Raw genomic sequence first — 21,911 nt, forward strand, 5'->3', positions numbered from 1 at the left:
TCCTCTCTCTCTCTCTCTCTCTCTCTCTCTCTCTCTCGCTTGGCTCGAGAGAGCAATGGCCGAGCCGCAATGACTCTAACTCTCTTCCCCCCACTTGCTACTGCAGTCGTGCCAGCAGGACTCGCGGCTCGAAATGATGAACCTTCAGGCCTACCTTCTCCTCCCGGTCCAGCGAATCCCTCGATACAAGCTCTTGCTCGAGGCGCTGCTCAAGCGCACCACCCCCTCCATCCCGACTACAACAACCTCGTGCGCGCATGCAACAAAATCTCCGCGCTCGCAGACGAGGTGAATGAAAAGTAGGTGGCGCATGGCTCTTCAAGCCCCGTGATGAGACTAATTTAACCGCTTTCCTTTTCTGCTCCCCTATTTCCTGGATGCGTGCTTAACAGAGTCCGCGAGGCCGAACTGCACCGTCGACTCGAGGACCTCCAGGAGCGCATCGCCAATCTCCCTGCCCCCATCGCCCACCCCTCTCGCCAGCTCATTGCGCAAGCGGACATGTTCAACGTCAATCCCCTCACCACCCAGAACCAGCTGGAGCCCCGCACCTATATCCTCCTCTCCGATCAGCTGCTTATCTGCAAGCCGAAGGAGAAGGGGACCTATCTCCTGAAGCAGCACATCGAGATCCGCCCCGGGGTGATGGCCCGGATCGCGCAGGAGCGCGTGGTCGGCCATCCCGACTGCTTCGAGATCCGTGTTCCCGACGGCGAGTCGCTGGTGGTCAAGGCAAGCGGGGAAGGAGAGAGGCGAGAGTGGATCGACCGCATCAACGAGGCCATCGAGAACCTAGGGGATTTTGTCAGCGACACCGGCGTGCCCATCCCGTCCTCCTTCGCCCCCAGCAACCCCGGCTCCGTGGGGCCGAAGCCTTCCGCCCGCCCCCCTCTGCTTGCCGGGAAGCGCGATGAGGACGTCGTCTCGCTGCGGTCCGTGGAGACCTCCACCACCGCCACCAGCAACACGACCAAGTCCGGCTCCAGCTCCCTCTCCCTCCGCTCCCTGGTCAAGAAGCGGCGTCTACCCTCCCCCTTCCTCTCGACGGGCCAGAACGGCGTTGAGGCCCCGCTGCCCAGCCCACTGTCGATAGGAGGCTTTTCGCTCGGTTAACCGCCCCCCCTTCCTCCCTCCCTCCCTCGCTGATTCACCCCTGCCGATTCACCTCGATGTCCATATGTTTCCATTTGCTCTGTTCATATTCCTACCCCCTCTTTTGTCTCTTCATTCCTTGCGCTATACACTCGTCTCTCTTTCTGCCTGATCCCCCCGCTTATCTTGTGTGTTTTATCTAGTACTCTTTTTCTCGTTGGATCTCTCGTTTTTATTTCCTTTTTCTCTTCCGCTCTTCAGTTTTATCTTTTAAAGTAAATACACATTTAATGCTAATGTCTTTATATCATGGCTCACGGATCCGATCCAATGCATTCGGTTGGATGGTTCGCAAAATAGACCGGGTATCATTGAATGGATAAATAAAAGGTAGGATAAGTCGTCATGCAAAGAGAGAGAAGCAGAAGAGGCGGATGCGGGAAGAGAGAGGAGGGGGGGGGGATGGATGGTAGGGAAAGGAGGAAGAAGGCTTTACCTCAAGCATGAGAAGCGATATTAACATTATAAACAATAAGGTATAAAAAAGGGAGGGGGGGGGGGAAATCGCGCCTAAACAGGCGGCCAAACCACTTGTAACACGTCCGCAACAATATCGGCGGCGGTCAGCACCGCCTCTAGATCCATAAACAGATGCCCCAGCCTAGAGGGGCGCCGCGGGGGGGTTGGCGTCGCTGACAGGCTCCGGAGAGGGTATCTCTCGTGCTCCTCCGCCTCCATCCGCCGAGTGGTCGATAGCCCCCAGGTCACCTCCTTTTCCTTTCCGTTGCCGCGCTCGCCGCCGTCCCGGTGCTCCCTCTCGTCCTCATCCGCCTCGTCCTCCCGCCACCCATGCGGAGCCGGCGGGCGCAGCCCGATGGACGGGTGCTCCTTGGGGATGTGCACTCGAGCCGGGTGAAGTCGATCGTGCGGGCGCGTGATGATGAGCCGGTGCGAGAACACTTTCTCGGCCGCAATCAGCAGGAACTCGGGGGTCGCGTAGGAATATTGAAGAATGGCGGAGATCGATCTTCAAATCAACCACAAAACAAGACATTGAGCACAGAGCCAGGATCCATAGGAGAGGTGGAGTCAAGAACTTTGCAATTTACCTGATGGCCAAGACTAGATCCTGTGAGGAGCGCGAGGTGACGCCCCCGCGAACCGCTCGATGGGTTCGGAGGCCTACAATGAAATCTCGGATGTACCGCATCATGTCGTTGTTGATGGTGACCAGCTGGGCCCGCCGGGAGAGTTCCTCGATCTCCGTGCTTCGAAAGAAGGGGTTGCGTCGGCTCTGAACCGCCTTGAATCCACCGCCCCCGCTCTCTGGAAGACCCCCTAACCCATCGTACGCGTAGCTAATAAAAAACCTGTCGATCTGGTGGGGGGGGGGGGCACAAAGAGGTCAGATCTCTACCTCCGCCAAAACATGCAAGGGATCAGGAGAGCTCAACAAAATGCAACGTACCAGGTGGCTAGGCAATCTTGGCCGCTGCAGGGAGGAGTAGGGTAATATCGCTATAATGATAAAGGGTCTTGGTAAATTGTAAAGTGCAAGTCGATCCGTGACCACCTGCCGGCGCACTAACATTTCTAGCAATGCGGCGTGGACCAGCTCGTTGGCATCCTCTAGCCTCTCCAATACCACTGCTTGAGCCAGCCGCTTTGCTCCGACGCCATCGGCGGGATAATGGGAGGGGGCTATGGCAAGGTTGTCGTGGCGACGGCCGACAAAGGTGAAATCGACGGGAGTCACGGGGGGTGGGGCGGCGGCGGAGACGGGGGACCGCGGGACTTCTCTCGCGGAGGTGCGGCGCACAATGGGGGCGGAGAGTAGGCTATTGCGATGCCTTTGCCGAGCAGAGGACGGGTAGCGTGGGTCTTCAAACTAAGCATCAAGAGCGGTATGAATCTATCTATACTTGGAAAGGGAGGGAAGGGGAAGGCTATCTCTTCACCTCATTCAGCTCTTCGGTTTGAATAAATTCGATGTCCTCTGGTTCCATAAGGGCCTGGGTGGAGGATTCGGAATACCACGGCGCATCCTCTCGCCCAACGCTCACCCGGGACCCTGACGATTGCCCGGAATGCATAGAGTCCGTGGTCCGCAGAGAGCGTGCGGATTTCTGTTGCTGGACACGCGTGTTGAATTGGCCAAAGGAATCCTCGCGAGGGCGTACACATAAGCTGCCGATAAAGTCAGAGGGGGATTGGGTCGGATCGCAGGTGATAGTGGTGCATGTGAGGCCAAACACGAACTGAGCAATCTAGAGTAGCAATTCAAAGTTAAAAATAAAGCCCCCATCGGCGAGGGCACAGGGCTGGTCAGCACAGCGGAAAAGACGGGAAATGGGAGGGAAAAGAAGGGGCAAAAGGGGACATTACTTGCTCTGTGATCTTCTTAAGCTCCTCCACTTTGTCTTCCGATGCTGTGAGTATGACATGTTTTTCAGAAGCGATCAAGCAGAGGAATATAGAAATAAAAATATCCTCGTTGAAATCGATGCCCGATGTTTTCTGGATCGCGAGGATGCGCTGTTTAATCCAGCCGCGATTGGGCGTTGCCGGGAACGTGTGCCCCGACATCACAGCTTCAATCGCAAATCGTAGAAAAAATAAAGAGAGGACGCTCTCTCCCCAAAATACAAAATTAAATTGGAAGTGTGTGTAACAGTTTAATGGACGCTTCTTTTGCAGTTGCGTAGGGATGGTTTGAGAAGAGCCATGGAGGAGAGCACTGGTCCTAAGCCTCGTAGCCCATCCGGAAAGGGTGGAGGGCGGCCGCCTCACTACGGCCTCTTCTCAATGCTTCCTTCTCCTTATTTCAGGGCGCCCAAAGTTTTAGACTTGCTAGCAAAAGCAATTTCCAAAATAAAGTCGTTCATTTATACAAAGATAGGTCAGAAAGGTATTGTTGAACCATATAGTCCACGGAGGAATGCCTGCTCTTGCTTCAATCGTTAACCTACACTGCTCTCCCGGCGGCTCTTCTGATATGAATGTGCTTTTGAACCTAGAGAGCCGTTCTAAGCGCAGATAAAAACAAGTAATCCCCAAGATAGACATGCAGAATCGCGGCTAGTTAACCATGTCCATTTTCATTTTAAAGCAACCGATTGTGTCGGCATCCGATGAAAAGAAGCATTGAGGGGGGTTGTCTAATGGCCTTAATATATATGAGGAAAGGGAGGAAGTGGAATTTATTTTTAAATTCCTATTTTCGGGTTCAACCAATCGACACTTGTCCCCGAGAGCTTTGTGGAAATAAGGCTTTAAGTGTTTGCTCGCGGAAACCTTAAAACCTTGTCCTCGTTTTATTTCCATCATACCCCCTCCCCGTCATTTTTTTTTTCCATCCCTCTCTAGTTAGTGATACCACTCTAGTTCCTCTCCATTCTTTCACGACATTAATAGTATGCGGCTTCTATACCTCCTCGCCGCCGCGGCCGTGGGCGTAGCGGCCTCGGATGTTCTCTCTCTGACCCAAGCGAATTTTAAGGAGGTGGTCGATGGAGAAAAGATTATCATGGTGAAGTTTTACGACCCATCCTGCAAGCACTGTACCAAGATGATGCCCGAATATGAGCGCGCCGCCACTCTGCTCAAGAAATCCAGCCTTCCTCTTGCGACGGTGAACTGCGTGGCCGAGCGCTCGCTGTGTGAAGAGTTCGAGGTCACGAATTTCCCCACCATCAAGCTGTTCAAAGAGGAGAGCGACCTGCTCGAATTCAATGGGCAGCTCAAGACCGATGCCTTTGTAAGATACATGAAGAGGTAGCTTCGGCTTAGCTTTCACTAGTCTGCCCCTCTTGCCATGGCCCACTCACACTTTACCATTGACCCTTATAGACACACTCTCCCTCCTCTCTCCGACCTCGACACCAAACTGGTCGACTCGTTTATTAAACTGGAACGCGTCGCCGTGGTCGGCTTCTTGAGCGAATCCGACAAGGAGGAGCGGGAGGCCATCGAGCTGCTTGCGAACGACCTCCGAAACGACTTCATCTTCGGCGTCACTTCGTCTCCGGAGGCTGCGGAAAAGTACGGGGTCAAGTCGCCCAGCGTGGTGCTGTTCAAGACCTTCGACGAGGGCCGGAGTGTTTTCGAGGGCGACTTCAACTCCGACCAGCTGACCCGCTTCGTGCGCCTGAATGCTCTGCCTCTCCTGGACGAGATGACGCCGGAGAACTACGACCTCTACATCGACTCGGAGTATCCGCTCGCCCACATCTTCATCGACTCGGACGAGTCGCGCCGCGCCACTGTCGAGGCGCTTCTCCCCGTTGCGCGGGAGCTGCGCGGCCGCGTGAACTTTGGCTGGATCGACGTGCGCAAGTACGACAGCGAGATCTACGACTCGCTTGCGCTGAAGCCCAAGTGGCCGGCCCTCGCCATCCAGAATGTGACCGACTCGCTCAAGTACCCCTTTGACCAGACCAAGGAGTTGACCACCGAGGCCGTGCGCGAATACGCGGAGAAGTTCCTGGCCCATGAGCTCGCCCCGGCCCTTCGCTCCCAGCCGATCCCCGAGAAGAACGACGGCCCCACCAAGATCGTGGTGGCGGACGAATACGACAGCATCGTCGGCGACGACACGAAGGATGTGTTCGTCCTGTTTTATGACCCAGAGTGTGGCTACTCGCGGCGCGTGATGCCCTCGTGGGAGAAGCTTGGGCAGCTTGTGCGCGAGGGCGGCAACAAGAACACCGTGATTGCCAAGATGGACGCGGTCGTCAACGACATCCCGGTCGATGCGCCATACGAAATCTTCGGCTACCCAACCATCAAGCTCTTCAAGGCCAAGACCGGGGCTTCTGTAGAGGGCGGCGAGAAGGAGCCGGTCAGTGACGAGCGCGAAATCGTGGACTTCAACGAGGAGGATCGAAACTTGGGGACTCTGGTGCGCTTCCTCAAAGCCAATGCTGCGCATGGGCTTGAGGTGGTCGGAGAGGTGCCCGAGGTGTGGGATGTGCCGGAGGAGCCGAGCGCCGAAGAGTCGGAGCAAAAGGAGGAGGAGGGGAAGAAGAAAGAGGAGGAGGAGAAACTAGCACCCCCCAAGGTGAGGCCCGTCAAGAGGGCACGTGTACCCCATAGACATGATGAACTTTGAAATCCAATGGACTTTAGAATTTGGCTATTATGTCTTCTTCATTCACACATTTATCCACACATACATCTATATAAACTCTCCCCCTCCCCAGTAGTATTTATCATTGTTGCTTTTGTTGTCTCGCTCTCCGTCTTGTCTATTTATACAGAAAAGAGGAAATAAACGGAAAAAAAAAAAATGGACACCATATTTATTTGTATAAAATAACCATTCGTTTTACAAAGTAGAAAGAATAGAGTATTAGAAGAAGGAAGAAAACAACAGAAAAAGAATCACATCTAAACACATGAACACAGAAGAAGAGATCTCGGATTTTGTTTCTTTCTTTCTAAAAAAATAAAAAGAATAAAGTGAATAAAAACGAAGTCAAATCGGTGGAATTGAAGTTTGTTTTTCCTCATATTTTTTTTAATAAAAAGAAAGAGTAAAAGTCGGTATCAAACCAAACCCATGAGCAAATAAGCATGCCATATAGAAATAGATAGATAGATAGATAGAAGAAAGGAGAATGTTCATAAAGATATTAGGACGTTAAAGATTAAATCAAAAAAGAAGATCAGAAATTAGTAAAATCAACCAAACGAGAAGTAATCAAGTTAAAAAAAAAATATGGAAATATATAAAAAAAAAAGAATAAGGAAATAAAAATATATATAAAATAATAATGAGGAAAAAAAAAAATCTACATCGGAATATTGTTTTGCACGCAGTGCGTCTTCACCATCTCGAACACCTTGAGCATCTTTCTTCTCGCCCCCAGGGCTGCAACGCCGCGCCCTGCCAAGTCCTCGTCGTTCATTTGTAACATCTCGCGCCACGACATTCCCTCGAACAAGGGGGTGTACTTGTGGAGTCGAAGGCTTCGAAGCCAAGCCGCCACGTCCTCCAACAAGTTCATGTCAATCCCCTCACCCGGGCCCGGCTTCTTATCCTTCCCCGCCGCCCCGGTCCTTACACCATTGCCACCACTCACACTATTTCCACTAGTACTCGCTGGGCGACGTCCGGACACGCTCGAGACATCGCTGTGATCGCTTAAATATTCATCGTGGCCGTCATCGGGGACGGTGGTGAGATAGGTGCCAAAGTTGCTCCGCTTGGGAGGCTGCAGATGGCGGTTAGGATAGGCGCCGCTGGAGGCACGAGTCGTCCACGAGCCGATCTTCATCCCAGCCCCACCGCCCATCCCACTGGCACCCTGAGGCTGGTCCTCTTGCTCCGCGGTAGAAAGGATGATGTTCTTGGGCGGGGCCAATTTCCCATCGGAGGACAGGTTAGTGGTGGCCGACTTGAAAGAATCCACGTTATTCAGCCCCCATCCGTCGAATTGCCCCGTCAGCCTATCGATATCTGCCGCCGATTGGGGCCGTTCGATGACCTGATCTCTTGCAGGATCCCGATCCTGCTGCTGGAATGAGAAGTTTGTGGGCGAAAGGGCATTCCACCCGCCTCTACCTCCCCCTCCTCCGGCGCCTCCCCCGGTAGGCTGTTCCATTCGCACGTTGTGCAAGAGGCCCGTGCCTACTAGAGATGACAGATCTGCGGAACGCGGCCGACCACCTCCAACCCGATCGCCGATCACTCCAGCGGACGCCCGGTGCTGTTGGTGCGTGGCCATAGAGGAAGAATATCGCGTATCGTCCACCCGGCGCATGTAGCTTGGATCGCTCGCACGCGTACCCGCGCCGTGCTGCTTGAGATGCTGGCTCTTTTGGTCAAAAATGCCAGAGCTGCCAACACTCGCAGAGAGGAGGTCTCCGGCTCTTGCCACACCACCGCCGTCGCGCGCCCAGCCCCCCTCACTACCTAAATTTTTGTCGCTCTGCATCACGCGGGTCTGGTAGAATTGCTGCGGCATCGTCTCTAGATTCACATGCTGTTGCTGCTGCAGAGCCGACATCGTGCTCAACATCTGCATCTGCATTGCGTCCTTCTCGGGGCTCACCGGTGACACCATCGCGCTTGGTATACGCTGTTGCAGCATCTGCTGAAGCACCACAATGAAAAACTGCATCTGTACGGGGGTGCAATACTGGAGCAGATTGTAGAGGGCAGCGGTTTTTTCGGCGGGGGATAGCGCGACGAACCACTGGTCGATCGCATTCAATTCCTCGACAAACACATCATCCTGCATCGCTTTGGTCATGTCGGCCGCAATTAGATTATGCTGCTTACCAGCGTAGTCAGGCAACCAGCGATCATTAAATGGGGTGGGGCGGGCTTTTAAAAGCAAGAGGAGATTCCAGGTTAATTCGAGTCGTGATGCTGCATTGGGTAAAATGAAGTGATCTGATTTTTTTTACCTTGGAGATTAGACTGTTTGTCCTCGATGAGACTGGTGGAAGCCGGACGGCCGATCCCCGAAATGGGGAGATTTATGGCGGCCGCGGCCGAACTGGAAGACATCGGACGGGTATTGAATAGGAGGCTGGAGCCGTCTGTGCCCCATCCCATGAGATTAGCAGTAGATTCGGAAAGAGGGCGTTGAGTCGCCATTACACCTGTAACAATGCAGGATCAAGTTAATTATGTAGGCCGAGCAAAAAACATCAGATCTGCTGTCTGGGCAGGATCGCCCATCCATCATCCAACAAAAATGCGCCTACTCACCCTTCGCTCAGGAGATATTTACAAATTAGAAATAAGGGACGAGAACAAGAGATTCAAATAGAAAACGGCTTGCAAGAATCCCAACAAGATCGCTTAACTCGATCGAGCAGAAAAGAACAGAGCAAACAAGTAAGTAGATCCTAGATTCATAGGGAACCAGTCCCCCTATACACTTTCCTCCGCAAAAATGAAAAGAAATTAATGGCCAATGTATTAAGGAAATAAAAGAAAAAAGGAGAAAAAAAGTCTAAAGGGGGTGAAGATCGAGGCACAACAAAGTTAGGTTAGGTTATAATATAACTGGATGTCTCCGAACATTTTTCTCAACGGCCCGTTCTCCTGCTTAGTTCCATGTGTGTGTTCTCGGAAAAAAAAAAATCAGGATCTCGAGTGCTTTGACTCAGAGAAACATGGGCGTCCCATGATTAACCGATGTGTTATTAAAATTTCCAAGTATATTAAAATAGAATCGTTCCTTCCTCAGATTAATTTTGTTATCAAATAATTTAGAGAAAAAACAGGATCATTGGGGACTTAAAAGGGTAACCAGCGGATATACATAGGAATTTTATGTCCTTTTTATCATAGAGGGGGAAATGAGGTATTTGGTTTTGATACACATAGCAAAACGGTTAGTTGGTGGGGGCGGGGGCGGGAGCGGGGGCTACGGCGGGAACGCTGGGCTCAGGAGGGCAGTTGGGGGCGCAGTCGGCCGCCATGATGGTGAATGGGCCTCCGTAGTTCTGCTCAGGGGGGTTACCTGGATACGCAAATCGGAGGTTGTTATCGCAACTCATCTCCAATTGAATTGAGGGGGTACCTACCAATCTGGATAGCATAGGTGTTATCCTGAGGGGTGCTAGTCGGGATGTGCCACGTGTAGTTGCCCGAGGCTCCATCTACGGTCGCGTTGATGACGTAGAGCAGCTGCAAGGCACCAGGGTTTCCGTGCAAAAGCTTGATAGGGGTGGGGCCAGCAGTGCCGTTGGTCCTAGAAGCGAGAACACAAAGATTAAATTCAGGTTTTTGCTATATGCCTGCGGATGGAGATAGCTACCAGACAATGTACTGCGTGGTACCGGCCTTCCACACGGTTCCTATCCGTCAACAAGCATGTTTACTAATGGGAACAAAGCAATTCGCAATGAGCCTAGAAAAGAATTACCGGTGAGGGGCTGGGTGAGGAGGGGTATAGCGCTGGCAAGGCCGACAAGACCGGCAGCGGCGAAAGCAAGGGCAGAGAGCTTGACCATTGTGAATTAGTGTGATGTTAATGAGGAATGTGAAGATGAGTGTAAGGAGGAATAAGCGAGCGAAAGCGTGGATTTATATTTACGCACGTTCTCTAATAAACACAAAATATAAGGTTTATTTGGAGTTGTACATTTCTCGAGGCACAGCGAGTTTATTTCCGACGGCGAGTAAAAGGGCGGCAGTGGGATCGGGCGACAGGCTAAAGAGTGGAGGAAGAACCCGATTTCCAGCGGATCACACTGCTAGCAAGACTGCGGCTTCAACTAGGACGCGTGGTTGAAGAACAGAGCGAGCTGGCGCGCTCCCTAGTCCTAGGAATGGTTCAAAAGTGAAGCCGCGCCCATAGCGGCCGGGCTCAACTCTCTGGTAACACACACTTGGGCAAGCAATCGAATTGGTTAGTAGTCGCAGTGGCTAGAGGCCTTTTTCCCTAACCCGCATCCGAGTCAGCGGTCAAGAAGAGCCTTTCATCCCAGCCCAATTAAATATTCCTTCTCCGGCTCGATGTTTGCCAGTCTCCATGCCACACTGGCATCTCCACTCCTGAAATACGACAAGGCACGGCGTGCAATCAAACTATTGATAGTAGCGGAAGGTGCCTGCAGAGTTTCACAAAGATTACACTTCAACGCTTAGTGAGGCAGTGAATTAAATATAGGTACAGCTAGTCCACGAGGAATCAAGGTACACTTTAACCCATTTATATTGGTAAAATGCATATAAGAGAGAAATTTGGTTCTACTCGGAATAAAACGCACCTTGCTTGATACCCTGGACTCTTCCCCGGTGGATAAGCGATAAGCATGAGCCTACTATAGATTGGCATTCTATCTGGCCCCTTAAATTAGAAATTACTGAACTAACCATACATGTAGAACTTTAAAACGGTGCGGATTTTTAGTCTTTTACGACCTGTAAATTCCTCATTCAAATGTGGTTTTATAATCAAACTCCGTGAGTGTCATATATACAAAATACGACGGTTATATATTTGATTATATTATAAGGCTGAATATAGCGGAGCCTAATGTCACGAGAAAGAACGTCAATTTCTAATGTAAATAAATGGTAGATTACCGTGAATATATATGTTATACGCACAAATATATACCGTATATAATTATATTGTGTGTATTTTATTAAATAATTGGAAGTGGGCTTTAAAGTGTATGAAATTCGTTTTCTATAGTAGTAACTTTTGCACTTAACGTTACCAAGAGAACATTTTCGAGCAACAAGATTTCTAATTGAATCCTTTGATTAGTGAAGCCGCCAGTTGGATTAGTAGAGTGATTTCGTTAATAGTAACTGGCATGGTCTGTATAGGCTCATTTTTGAGAGTCATAAGTTAAAATGGCAAGTTTAAACAATAAAATCAAACAACAAATGGATGAACTGTATGAACACAATTGATTGAATTATTAGATAAATGATTATATATAAAGCAAAGCTGACTCTTTTCCTATAGACATCATCTATCTGATCTAGCATCGGCATTCTCACCCATAATTTTCATCAGTCGCTCTAATGTCTCCTGATTTCTTCGCGTCATTTCAAACAGTTCCTGCACCTTCTCCTTCAGGTCGCCTCCTTCTCCTCCTTCATCCCTCTGATGGCGCCGGCGTGGATGACTGGAAGTAGGCGTGGTCGGTGAAATGACGTCGAAGCTTGGCCGCGTACGCTCATTTCCGCCTAGCATCTGATACAAGCTATCCTGGGGCTCTTCTTCCTCGTCCTCATCTTCGCCATGATTTTCCGTTGCCACACGGTTTTGTTCTGATTGGGAGCGGTAGTATTTCCTCATGATTTCCCACACAATCGAAAAATTCCGCCCAACAATGATAGATGGGAGTGCGATTAACAAAATCCCGAAAAGCATGGCTGGTATGGTGATTAGCTTCCCGACGAAGGTTGTAGGAACCATGTCACCTAGTTGATGGTCACACACTCATGTAAATCATATCGAAGAAAACTGGAGAATAATTGTCTTACCGTAGCCAGTGGTTGTGATAGTTACTAAAATATACCAGATTGCTGCAGGAATGCTGTCAAATGAACTGTAAACCGAAAAAAAAGCGTAAGAAAGTTTCTAGAATGCCTTTACTTGTTAATGACGTATACCTCGGATTTCCATCAGCGTCAAGGAATATTTTTTTCGTGTCATCCCATTCGCCACGCTCAGCTAAGAAGAAAACCATAAGTATCACTTATAAAAGCCAATTGCATAGCCAAATGGAACTTACCAAAATAGAGCAAGGTCGAAAAAATGATAACCGTAGCAACCATAAAAAAGAGCAGAGCTCCCAGCGCGTCAGCACTCCTTCCCATCGCAATGATCAGCACCTCAATGGTCATGGCTAGAGTTGAGGTATAACGATAAGGTTTGAAGATACGAAGAAGACGAAATATCCTAAGGATGGTGAAGCGAAACTCATAGGTGGTTTCATGGCGAGCAATGACCTCTATGTAATAGGGAAGAATGGCGAGTATATCGAGGATCACTAAGGGGGCTGTAGAGAAAGAAAATCAAATTGGATCAGATATCAGCACACTCAAATTGAAATAGTGGATAAAACTCACAGGTAAAGAAGCGCTTAATCAGCATCATCGAATCAGAGTGGGCAAGAAGTCGTAAGATAAACTCGATAGTGAAGAAGAACACCATGATGGTTTCCAAGACAAACCTAATTATAAAGTTGATTAGAATAGCTCTTATTTCTCACTATACATTCGCCATATTGGAAAAAAAAATTTTTGATATAATCTCAAGGGAACATATTAAAATGTGGGCAGCTAGCCCGAAATGTAAATCACTTACCAGAACATATTTCCAACGGCTCTTGCAGCAGGAATAGTTTCCACTGTCGTTAACACCGCACTTAGAAGAATCATGCCAGTCACCGACATATTTACCCAAAGCGCAGCCCTACTCGAGCTCGAATCTTCTAGCAATAAGTAGAGCTCCCGTTTCCACGCCGATCTTATCTGTGTTTTTGGATCGAAATAGCGGCCTTCAATATTGACATGATCCCCCATCATAGTCGGGAACCGGGCCATGGATATAGAGGCCCATTGTCGGCGATGCGGATGTTGATGCGAATTCCGATCGCGTTGAATGATATCCGCAGTAGAATGGGTGGGAGAGCTGGGCTCCGTGTTCTCATCATGCATGGGAACACTCACCGTGGACTGCAACTCAATCCCTGCATCATCCCCAGCCATTATTTATCTGTAAATATAATAAACTAAAACTAGAAGAAATCAAACAGTGAAGTTAGTCATTTCTTTCAGATTGTTTTCTGTCTATCAGATTTTCGGAGTTCTTTCGCGTGCTTAAATTAAGGGCTTTGCATCTCGATAAAAAATATCTTTTGTTATAAAATGAGGGTGGAGCCGTCTAAGAATCGTCCAAAAGAAAAGAAAAAAGAAAAAAAAAGTGGGAGGTTTGAAAGAAAGAGAGAGGGCATACAAGAAGCAAAGTAAAATTGATATTTATATTATAAGAAAACATATTTTAGAACGACACCTTCAAACTCTCTAGACTAGCTTGGGTCTCGATAACTTTGAGCGCCTGCTCGACCTCAAGGCGATTCCGTGCAGCCTCTAGCCATCCCTTCGCTAGTTTCTTTGGCCATCCTGTCAGCTGATTCAACTCTCGAGTCGCACTATCGAGATCGTTCTCGTGTAAATAGTGTTCTGTGCGGGCAAGGACAGACTCTACGTCGTCGCCTTCGCACAATCCCTGCTTGTGGAACATGAGCTTCGACAAGATAATAGAGAGCACATGTGACAAAAGACCGCCATCCTCGGGAACCAAAGCGGCCCGACGCACTTCGTTAGCCACTCCCTGGAAACGAGCTAATAGGGACGGGACTGAGTCCAGGCCTTCCTTGGCGATGCGTTCATCAATCGTTGCAAGAACTGTGTTGACGATTGCATGTGGGGCACCTACTTGTCGTAGCGCCTCTAGTTCGGCTGTGAATGGTTGTCGCTCTGTGCTCTCAAACACATTACGTAGAGATAAAACGGCATTCCACAGTAGGTGTGCACGCTGACTATGTTCCAAAAGTTCTACGTTATCCAGCACCGAGCGCTCAAGCGAGTGAAGCCGCGCGTTAATATGGTCGAGTCTTGCCAGACGGCCTGCCCGCTCATTCTCCACCAAGTATTGCACTTCGCGTACCCAACGGCGTTGCGTTTCTACTGCCTGACGCACAAGAGCTTCCTGTAGACGCTGAGCGTGCTCAGCGCCCTGACGCTCCAATTCGGCTTTCAGCTCATCTCGATACTGCTCAAATAAGCGCAGCTTCTCCTCGTTCCATAAGGCAGCTGATTCAGCCAAATGTTTTTCGACGTTGGTTGACACTTGAGCTTCGTGCTCATGCAGCAATTCATGGAAGGCACGCGCTTGCTCTTTCAATGCTGCTTTAACAATGCTGACATTGCGATCTCTTAGTTCATTGAATTTCTCCCCAAGCATGGACAGCTCACCGCGTGCCTCTTCGATTACCTTTGCGAGCTTAGGGGTAGGGCCGATCTCGTTCACCACTGCGCTCAACTCATTCAAAGTCTGAACCAATTGACACACTAATGCCTCATCGGTCGTAGGCACCAAATTAGTAGGCAGCTGGAATCGATGGAAATCATCTACTGCATCTTTCTTCTCTTTCGCTACTGGTAACTCTTTTTTATCAACCCCATCAACCGGTAACGCCACTTTCGTCCGCTTTTTTACTGGTGATGGCTCAGGTACCGAGGTAACCTTGTCGTCTTCAGTCAATTCTGATACCATATTTTTTACCTGTTCCGCAGCATCTTTTGTAGTAGTGTATACGTTCTTGGACACATTGGTCGTGCTCTCAGCCAATCCACTCAACCTTTCACTCACATTTTTGAGCGTGGGGTTTTTACGAAGATTTTCAACCATATCAAGAACTTGTTCAGCGCCATAGACGTTGTCGGTGAATATATCTCTAAAATCCTCATCTTTGAGTGAGTAGTAAACGCCAGCACCATAACCAGCGGCTCCAATAAGAGAGAGGGTCAGTAGGGCGTTGCGATAGAAACGCCAGCTAGATTTTTGGGGAGTAGCAGCTGCCTGTGCCTCTGATGTTGCCGAAGTGGTCGTCTCAGTGGAATTGAATCGCTATGAATAGAGTCAGGAAATTGCAGATGCGTTGGAATGTAACCTTAGTAGTGGGAAAAAAAACATAACTCACCTTGGATACATTTATCGGCTGTTGGTTTAAGCGTAGCTGTCTATTGGCATTTCTAAGCTGTAGAGTCGTCCGCTTCGACGCGTGGTTTAATCTCGACAAGTTGAGCATGTTAACAAATCCTGATACACCCGAGCGTCGAGAAAGATTTAGAAAGATGAAGAGCATTTATTGATTGAATTGTGAGTAAGGTACCTTTTTCCCAGCTCTAAATTGGCTTTCTACCGATCGAGCACTTTGGTTTCTAGTAACGCTGGAAATTCTTGCTCGACTTAACAAGAGATCTCGCTTCCCCCTGCTTGCACTATTTTCTTCGAAAATTGTGACGTTTTTCGATGACGTTTTCTAAAGATTATTTTACTAATCTCTTTTCACGAAGAATAGGCTCTCTCTCTCACCATATCCATCCATCCTAACTATGGTAGGTCATCCTCACACTTGTGTTAAAGATATCGCTGGGCCCATCCTCTACGACTCAGGATGGGAATCCTTGAAAATTTTTTTTTGCTGTTGGATAAGCTGGAAGACGAAGCTGAGATCTCGAGATGAAATTGATGTTTAGATTCCGGATTATCATCTATGCCTATATATGTACTCAACGAATTCAGTGCTAATTTTTCCTTTACAATCTGTATCTCAATCTTTCTATAGCCTAAGCAGGTTACTGACATTAAGGAATTCCTCGAGATCGCCCGGAGGAAGGATGCTAAGTGTAAGTACCTTCACATTTTTTTCCCGCATAACCGATGCGCTGTGATGCAAATGTATCTAATCTCTCCTTCTCATTTTCCTGGATATTAGCTGCTAGCATCAAGAAGAATGGCAAGCAGATTAAGTTCAAGGTCCGTTGCTCACGTTACCTCTACACTCTGGTCGTCAATGATGCCGACAAAGCAGGGAAACTGAAGCAATCCCTCCCCCCTGGTAGGTTTATTTTAATGGACCTCTCATTCACGAACATCGAATAATTTTTAAATTTTTTTTAGGTCTTACTACCAAAGAGATCTAAAGGGATAGATTATTCTCAGTCCTTGTTAATAAAATTGAACTTATATAATTTCGATTTGCATACGATATAAAATTTTTCCATATGATGTGGATGCAGTACGTGTAGAAACCGAGACAGCAACACTTTATATCCATACATGACCTAAGTGAAATATTGTAGATACAGATTACAATCAAGCCGCGACAATATCATGATTTTTTATATCATTTTTGTTCAGTATTTCGCCTGAGCAAATGATTTCCATATCTGAAGAGATAGCACAAACTCTCATAATTAACTGTTAGAAAATTGCCTATGATCTCTTGCGATCTAATGGCCTTCATGCTATTCCCTTAATACTCTAGCATATTGATACTCCAGTGTAGCCAGCTATAAAATAAACTTCTGGTACTTCAATTTGAATTTGTGACTGCTAAAACATTAATAACATTTGTATTTTTAATAAGTTGCAACTCCCGTAGATATCGATTGTAATTGTAAGGGAAAAATGACCGGAGAACTAACGGGACCGACGCCATTTTCGGACGATGGCTCAGCAGTAATTGAGAAGAATGTTGAAGTTCAGAGTACACGCAGGGCCACAACTATTAGTGAGCTTGAAGACATCTATGAAATCAACCGCACAGTGAATGCCATAATCACCGGTCGTTACCAAAAGGTAAGCATTTCCTCGAACTTTTTCTTACATAATTCTTCGTATAAAGAAAACTTGTCTATATATCCTTGATCGCTTTTACCGATTACCTAAGAAAGATATCTAATATATCCAAACCGATAGGTTGCGCTACAATTTCCTGACGAACTTCTGGCCGATTCAACGGCCATTTCTCAGGTCATTTCAGAGCGAGCAGGTTGTAAAACATTTGTGTTAGCAGACACTTCATATGGCAGGTTAGTTTATTCAGATAAAATGACATTAAGATTTTATTAACACATGGTTTTATAATGGATATGTGTAGTTGCTGCGTCGATGAAGTAGCTGCCGAGCATGTGAATGCAGATTTTATAGTGCATTATGGAAGGGCCTGTTTAAGCGCGTAAGCTTTCGAAATCATATATTAATGCCCAATTCTGCTCGTAGCTAATGCGCTTTAATAGAACTTCTCGGCTTCCAGTACTCTATGTTTTTGGAAAAAATCCTATCGACATCGAGAATTGTGCACAAGGATTCGATGAAATATTTGGCGAGGAAAAATCGAACCCCATTTTGATTGCAAGCGACCTGGTTTATCTTCATAGCATTGGTAGGAAACGAACTAGCATTTGTTTATTTATGTGCTTTACTTAGAATGAACTCTGTTTTACTTAGATTCATTGATTGAGGCTTTAAAAAATCGTGGATATACCAACTTAATCTTACCGACAATTGAATTAGAATACAAACCAGCTTCTCCATCAACTTGTTCTACAGAACGCACTACACGTTCAGGTGGTACTTGCTGCTCTAAGCTTAAACAACGGTGCGAGGAAGATGATCAGCAAGTTCCTATGTGTGCAAGTGGAGACCAAGAAGTTCCCAACTCCAATTGTTCCTCTTGTGCATGTCCTACTAGACCTATTATACCGCAGCCAGCTCATGGCGAGGAACCGTATGGAAAAGGGGGGTGGAAATTCCAAATGCCTGACAATGTTAAGCTTGAAGATTGCAAAATATTTTATGTCGGAGGAGAAAGCATGCGGTTAACTAACCTGATCATAACGCATAATAAATGCCCTGTATGTACAAGTGGCGCCAGACTTCCAGTAACTTTCGCTCATGATGATTTTTTTTATCTGCTAGACCTTCACTTATGACCCGGAAAACATGAAAACTCGCCGTGAGTCGATTCAAGTGAACCGACTTCTAATGCGACGATTTTATCTAGTGCAGAGGGCAAAGGATGCTGATGTTATTGGTATCCTTGTTGGTACTTTGGGTGTTGGTAAGCCTTTTTTGTGTACATATTCAGTTTCATCTTGAATTGAAATGGATTGTCTTTTTTTAGCGTCGTATCTTCAAGTCATTGATCGTATCAAATCTCTCATTAATAAAGCCGGAAAAAAGCACTACACTTTCGTTGTGGGTAAACTGAATGTGGCAAAGCTTGCCAACTTCATGGAGGTGGATTGCTATGTGCTTGTCGCTTGCCCTGAAAACAGTCTTATCGATTCAAAAGAGTTCTATCGGCCAATTGTGACCCCATATGAATTAGAAATTGCGGTGGATCCTGAAAACGGGTGGACGGGCGAATACGAGACAACATTTGACCGGTTATTGGAGAAGGAAGCAGACGTCACTGGTGAAGCAACCCGAGAAAAAGATGAGAAGAGTGAGGAGGTTAGCGAAGATGAAGATATACCCCACTATTCCTTGGTGACTGGACAATTAAAGCAGGGGCGTAGGTGGGCATCTGCATCTTCGGAAAAAGGTAAATTTTAATTTTTAATCTATTTATTTTTTCTACTATAGTATTTTTACTCAATACTGTTGGGATAGATAACAATCAACTCGTTTCAAGTATGCAGCAACTCACCTTGAGAAATCAGGATTCTGCATTGATATCACGAACCCTCGGAAGTGCCGCGGGAGAATTCCTAAACCTTCGAACTTTCCGAGGTTTGGATCCACGAATTGGGCAAACCGAAGTGGAAGAAGTAGAGGAAGGCCGCGGAGGGATTGCGCGAGGATACTCGGGAGAGCCCGATGCTACTAACCGACAAGGGCCGTCCTATAGCTAATGGACAGCTACTCGCTCAGTATTGTACAATTCACGTTAGAATATTTTTCAATAGAATCACTTTCATGTTTTTAACACCTAATGTTCGGAATTTAGAACCTCCCATTATACTGGCTTTTATTTTTAAGAAAAAATTAATAGTACATGGTTATAAAATTACAAGGATAAATAGAAGCATTATATATAGCGGACCTACTGCATACAGTGGCCAACGATATCTAAACTCGTGCTACATCCTCTACTTCAGAAATCGCATTCTCCTCCTTGCTGCGATCGACCTTGACTTCCAACGTTTGATTTGATGGGTTGAGTCGAGAATGGCGATAACCATAAACAGCATAGAAGAGTATTCCAATAGCTACCCAAATAGCCAGTCTATACAACGTTTCAGTCGTCGAAGTACCAAGTAGGAGAATACAAAGGGCGGCACCGATCAGTGGCAAGATCACGATTTTTCCTCCTGGGACTTTAAATTTACGGGGAGCGTCGGGCTCCTTGAAGCGTAGATAGATCACTCCAATATGAACAAATAGGAAAGCCAGAAGGGTACCAGCGCTGGTGAGCTCACTTAATACCCCAAGCGGCAAAACTCCACTCAGAATGGCTGTGATCATTCCACAAAAGATAGTTGTGTAGACAGGCGTCTTAAATCTTGGATGCAGATATGTAGTGAATTTAGGGAACAGCCCATCCTTCCCAATTGTGTAAAGGATTCGTGGCATAGCGATAAGAAGTACTAGAATCACTGAAGTAAGCCCTGCTATCGCTCCCAAATCTACAATGATATTAAGCCATCTCATTCCCGTGTGATTTAGGACAAGGGCCATTGGCGCGGCGTGTTGGGACGCTAACCTTGCAAAATCTTTATAGTTCACGACCCCAGTCATAATTAAACATGCCGCGATATACAAGACGGTGCACACGAGTAGCGAACCGAGGATTCCAATGGGCAAATCACGCTGCGGGTTCTTTGCCTCTTGAGCAGTGGTGGTGACTGCATCGAAGCCAATGTAAGCGAAGAATACGATGGATGCAGCTTGGAACATGCCCGTGACTCCATATCTGCCAAAGCTGCCTTCGTTTTCTGGGATGAAGGGTGTATAGTTGGAAGGATCAACGAACTTGATGCAGGCAAAGATAACTGCAGTTGCCATGAAGATGAGGAATGTTACCGAATTTTGGGACGGAAATAAGCTCAACCAAAGAGATACTTACACACTAGAACAACAAGGACCTTCATGGTCACAATTATATTATTGAAGCGAGCTGATTCGCGAATTCCAAACATTAAGATAATGGTGATGGTTATACAAATGCATACTGCAGGTAAGTTCAAGTAATCGCCGGTAACATGGAAGGCGTTCTCTGTCCACTCTACAGGGGCATTCGTCAAATGCTTATTGATACTAACGCCCAATGACCCGAAGAAATCTGTAGTATATCCTGACCATCCTGTTTATAAATAGTGGCTCAGTACATTTTAACTACATCGCCAGCAGTATATCATCTCCACATACCAACGGCGACTGTTGATGCTCCCAAAAGGTATTCCAAAATTAGACTCCACCCAATCAGAAAGGCCACAAACTCGCCCATAGTTGCCGACGCATACTGTAAAATGGCGCAGAGGTAAGCAGGTGGTCAGAACGAAAATGGACTTTTCTCACTTACAGTATAGGCGGAACCAGCAACAGGTATCATCGAAGCCATCTAAATTATAGGGAGAGGCTTGGCTTTAGTACTGGGAAAAGGCTTGGCCCAAACACGTATACCGAGAAAGTATATCTCTCGGTGCCGATTAATATCTCTAAACTGCTCCATTTACCTCAGCATAAGACAAGCCAGCTAAACCACTGGCAATTCCTGCAACAATAAACGAGATGGAGATTGCTGGTCCTGCATTGTCCCCTGCAACCTTACCTAATTATAGGAATGATGAAGTTAATATTCAACCTACACGCTTGGTCTGTATGAATATACCTGGAAGCACGAAAATGCCTGTGCCTATAATTGCACCTACTCCCACCATAATTAGATCTAGAGCCCCTAGACTCCTCCGAAAATTGGAGTGGGCAACCTCTTCCTCCAGTTGATTAAGAGGCCTTCGCGTGAACAGTCTACGTAATACATGCCTCCAGAAAGACCCCTCGTATGAGACAAGTGATATTGATTTTTCCGCCATCAACACGACCGTGGATATATAATAAATCCGAAAAGGAATTCTACAGAATTATAAATAGGTCTACTCTGGGGGGTGCGTCAGGGTTTGCCGCTATTTATAGTGCATCCTCTCCAACATGTAATGAGGAAAAAAAATGACTCTTCTCGATAGAATCGGGAATGGAGGGGCTCAGGTTAGTTGCCTGCTCGGCGTTCATTTTTTTTTTTCTTAGAGAACAAGTACGACCGAGTATCGTTAAATTGAAGTTCCGAAAAGGCCAATTTTTTTACTTTCGTGAAAGGGACATATGTGGTATTGTGGATGACAACGAACGCTGCTGTGAAACTGAGTGGTCAGGATTGATGGGTTCCCTTGTCTTGGCCCTTCCTATTGAATAACTATTTACCGGCTTATATAAGGTTATCACCAAACAATCTATACATATTACTTTTCATTTCATTTCGTTTCGTTTAGGAAGCACTTTCGACAAAGTATGTTGGAGCTCCCCACATATTAGCACCTTAGCCTCGCTCAAAGAGGGTTTATTTCCCGCTTGGTTACTTAAAAGCAAAACTTATTCTTATATTATCAAGCAATTAATAATCTATTACTGAGGTTCTCTTGTTGAGAAAGAAATTTAAGGCCCAGTTGGTAAAGACTTCCACTAAAAATGCAACGGAGATGAATTCGGACTTAAGCCACGCTTGAATCGATATAGAAACTCCATGGCAGCTTGTTGGGG

At 47.1% G+C, this 21,911-nt stretch overlaps 11 protein-coding genes across 11 annotated transcripts; 5 read left to right on the forward strand and 6 right to left on the reverse strand.

Moving 5' to 3' along the window:
- Nucleotides 1-69: 69 nt before the first annotated feature.
- VTP21DRAFT_10502 (uncharacterized protein) lies at nucleotides 70-1,113 on the forward strand (the record flags this gene model as incomplete). Its single annotated transcript, XM_069389846.1, has 2 exons — nucleotides 70-299; nucleotides 393-1,113. 2 exons carry the CDS (start codon nucleotides 70-72, stop codon nucleotides 1,111-1,113), a joined length of 951 nt encoding a protein of 316 aa, XP_069253125.1.
- Nucleotides 1,114-1,662: 549 nt separating this feature from the next.
- VTP21DRAFT_10503 (uncharacterized protein) lies at nucleotides 1,663-3,678 on the reverse strand (the record flags this gene model as incomplete). Its single annotated transcript, XM_069389847.1, has 5 exons — nucleotides 1,663-2,119; nucleotides 2,202-2,470; nucleotides 2,561-2,980; nucleotides 3,051-3,359; nucleotides 3,478-3,678. The coding sequence occupies 5 exons, from the start codon at nucleotides 3,676-3,678 to the stop codon at nucleotides 1,663-1,665; spliced, it is 1,656 nt and encodes a 551-aa protein (XP_069253126.1).
- An 829-nt stretch (nucleotides 3,679-4,507) lies between these two features.
- Nucleotides 4,508-6,202, forward strand: VTP21DRAFT_10504 (uncharacterized protein; the record flags this gene model as incomplete). Its single annotated transcript, XM_069389848.1, has 2 exons — nucleotides 4,508-4,866; nucleotides 4,942-6,202. The coding sequence occupies 2 exons, from the start codon at nucleotides 4,508-4,510 to the stop codon at nucleotides 6,200-6,202; spliced, it is 1,620 nt and encodes a 539-aa protein (XP_069253127.1).
- A 682-nt stretch (nucleotides 6,203-6,884) lies between these two features.
- Nucleotides 6,885-8,698, reverse strand: VTP21DRAFT_10505 (uncharacterized protein; the record flags this gene model as incomplete). The annotated part of the gene is made up of 2 exons (XM_069389849.1): nucleotides 6,885-8,422; nucleotides 8,506-8,698. The coding sequence occupies 2 exons, from the start codon at nucleotides 8,696-8,698 to the stop codon at nucleotides 6,885-6,887; spliced, it is 1,731 nt and encodes a 576-aa protein (XP_069253128.1).
- A 418-nt stretch (nucleotides 8,699-9,116) lies between these two features.
- Nucleotides 9,117-9,317, forward strand: VTP21DRAFT_10506 (uncharacterized protein; the record flags this gene model as incomplete). The annotated part of the gene is made up of 1 exon (XM_069389850.1): nucleotides 9,117-9,317. One exon carries the CDS (start codon nucleotides 9,117-9,119, stop codon nucleotides 9,315-9,317), a length of 201 nt encoding a protein of 66 aa, XP_069253129.1.
- A 127-nt stretch (nucleotides 9,318-9,444) lies between these two features.
- Nucleotides 9,445-10,065, reverse strand: VTP21DRAFT_10507 (uncharacterized protein; the record flags this gene model as incomplete). Its single annotated transcript, XM_069389851.1, has 4 exons — nucleotides 9,445-9,572; nucleotides 9,637-9,803; nucleotides 9,870-9,909; nucleotides 9,978-10,065. The coding sequence occupies 4 exons, from the start codon at nucleotides 10,063-10,065 to the stop codon at nucleotides 9,445-9,447; spliced, it is 423 nt and encodes a 140-aa protein (XP_069253130.1).
- Nucleotides 10,066-11,537: 1,472 nt separating this feature from the next.
- VTP21DRAFT_10508 (uncharacterized protein) lies at nucleotides 11,538-13,288 on the reverse strand (the record flags this gene model as incomplete). The annotated part of the gene is made up of 6 exons (XM_069389852.1): nucleotides 11,538-11,995; nucleotides 12,059-12,123; nucleotides 12,188-12,248; nucleotides 12,310-12,576; nucleotides 12,647-12,750; nucleotides 12,885-13,288. 6 exons carry the CDS (start codon nucleotides 13,286-13,288, stop codon nucleotides 11,538-11,540), a joined length of 1,359 nt encoding a protein of 452 aa, XP_069253131.1.
- Nucleotides 13,289-13,580: 292 nt separating this feature from the next.
- On the reverse strand, nucleotides 13,581-15,450 carry VTP21DRAFT_10509 (uncharacterized protein; the record flags this gene model as incomplete). The annotated part of the gene is made up of 2 exons (XM_069389853.1): nucleotides 13,581-15,212; nucleotides 15,286-15,450. The coding sequence occupies 2 exons, from the start codon at nucleotides 15,448-15,450 to the stop codon at nucleotides 13,581-13,583; spliced, it is 1,797 nt and encodes a 598-aa protein (XP_069253132.1).
- Nucleotides 15,451-15,861: 411 nt separating this feature from the next.
- VTP21DRAFT_10510 (60S ribosomal protein eL38) lies at nucleotides 15,862-16,291 on the forward strand (the record flags this gene model as incomplete). Its single annotated transcript, XM_069389855.1, has 4 exons — nucleotides 15,862-15,873; nucleotides 15,934-15,994; nucleotides 16,084-16,206; nucleotides 16,269-16,291. 4 exons carry the CDS (start codon nucleotides 15,862-15,864, stop codon nucleotides 16,289-16,291), a joined length of 219 nt encoding a protein of 72 aa, XP_069253133.1.
- A 487-nt stretch (nucleotides 16,292-16,778) lies between these two features.
- VTP21DRAFT_10511 (uncharacterized protein) lies at nucleotides 16,779-19,009 on the forward strand (the record flags this gene model as incomplete). The annotated part of the gene is made up of 8 exons (XM_069389856.1): nucleotides 16,779-16,949; nucleotides 17,070-17,182; nucleotides 17,251-17,328; nucleotides 17,390-17,535; nucleotides 17,601-18,007; nucleotides 18,072-18,213; nucleotides 18,277-18,699; nucleotides 18,768-19,009. The coding sequence occupies 8 exons, from the start codon at nucleotides 16,779-16,781 to the stop codon at nucleotides 19,007-19,009; spliced, it is 1,722 nt and encodes a 573-aa protein (XP_069253134.1).
- A 217-nt stretch (nucleotides 19,010-19,226) lies between these two features.
- On the reverse strand, nucleotides 19,227-21,190 carry VTP21DRAFT_10512 (uncharacterized protein; the record flags this gene model as incomplete). Its single annotated transcript, XM_069389857.1, has 6 exons — nucleotides 19,227-20,149; nucleotides 20,224-20,460; nucleotides 20,526-20,619; nucleotides 20,680-20,718; nucleotides 20,834-20,928; nucleotides 20,989-21,190. The coding sequence occupies 6 exons, from the start codon at nucleotides 21,188-21,190 to the stop codon at nucleotides 19,227-19,229; spliced, it is 1,590 nt and encodes a 529-aa protein (XP_069253135.1).
- Between the last annotated feature and the right edge of the window lie 721 nt (nucleotides 21,191-21,911).

This window comes from Calcarisporiella thermophila (genome assembly GCF_041956535.1).
Source record: "Calcarisporiella thermophila strain CBS 279.70 unplaced genomic scaffold VTP21scaffold_7, whole genome shotgun sequence".
NCBI lineage: Eukaryota > Fungi > Calcarisporiellomycota > Calcarisporiellomycetes > Calcarisporiellales > Calcarisporiellaceae > Calcarisporiella > Calcarisporiella thermophila.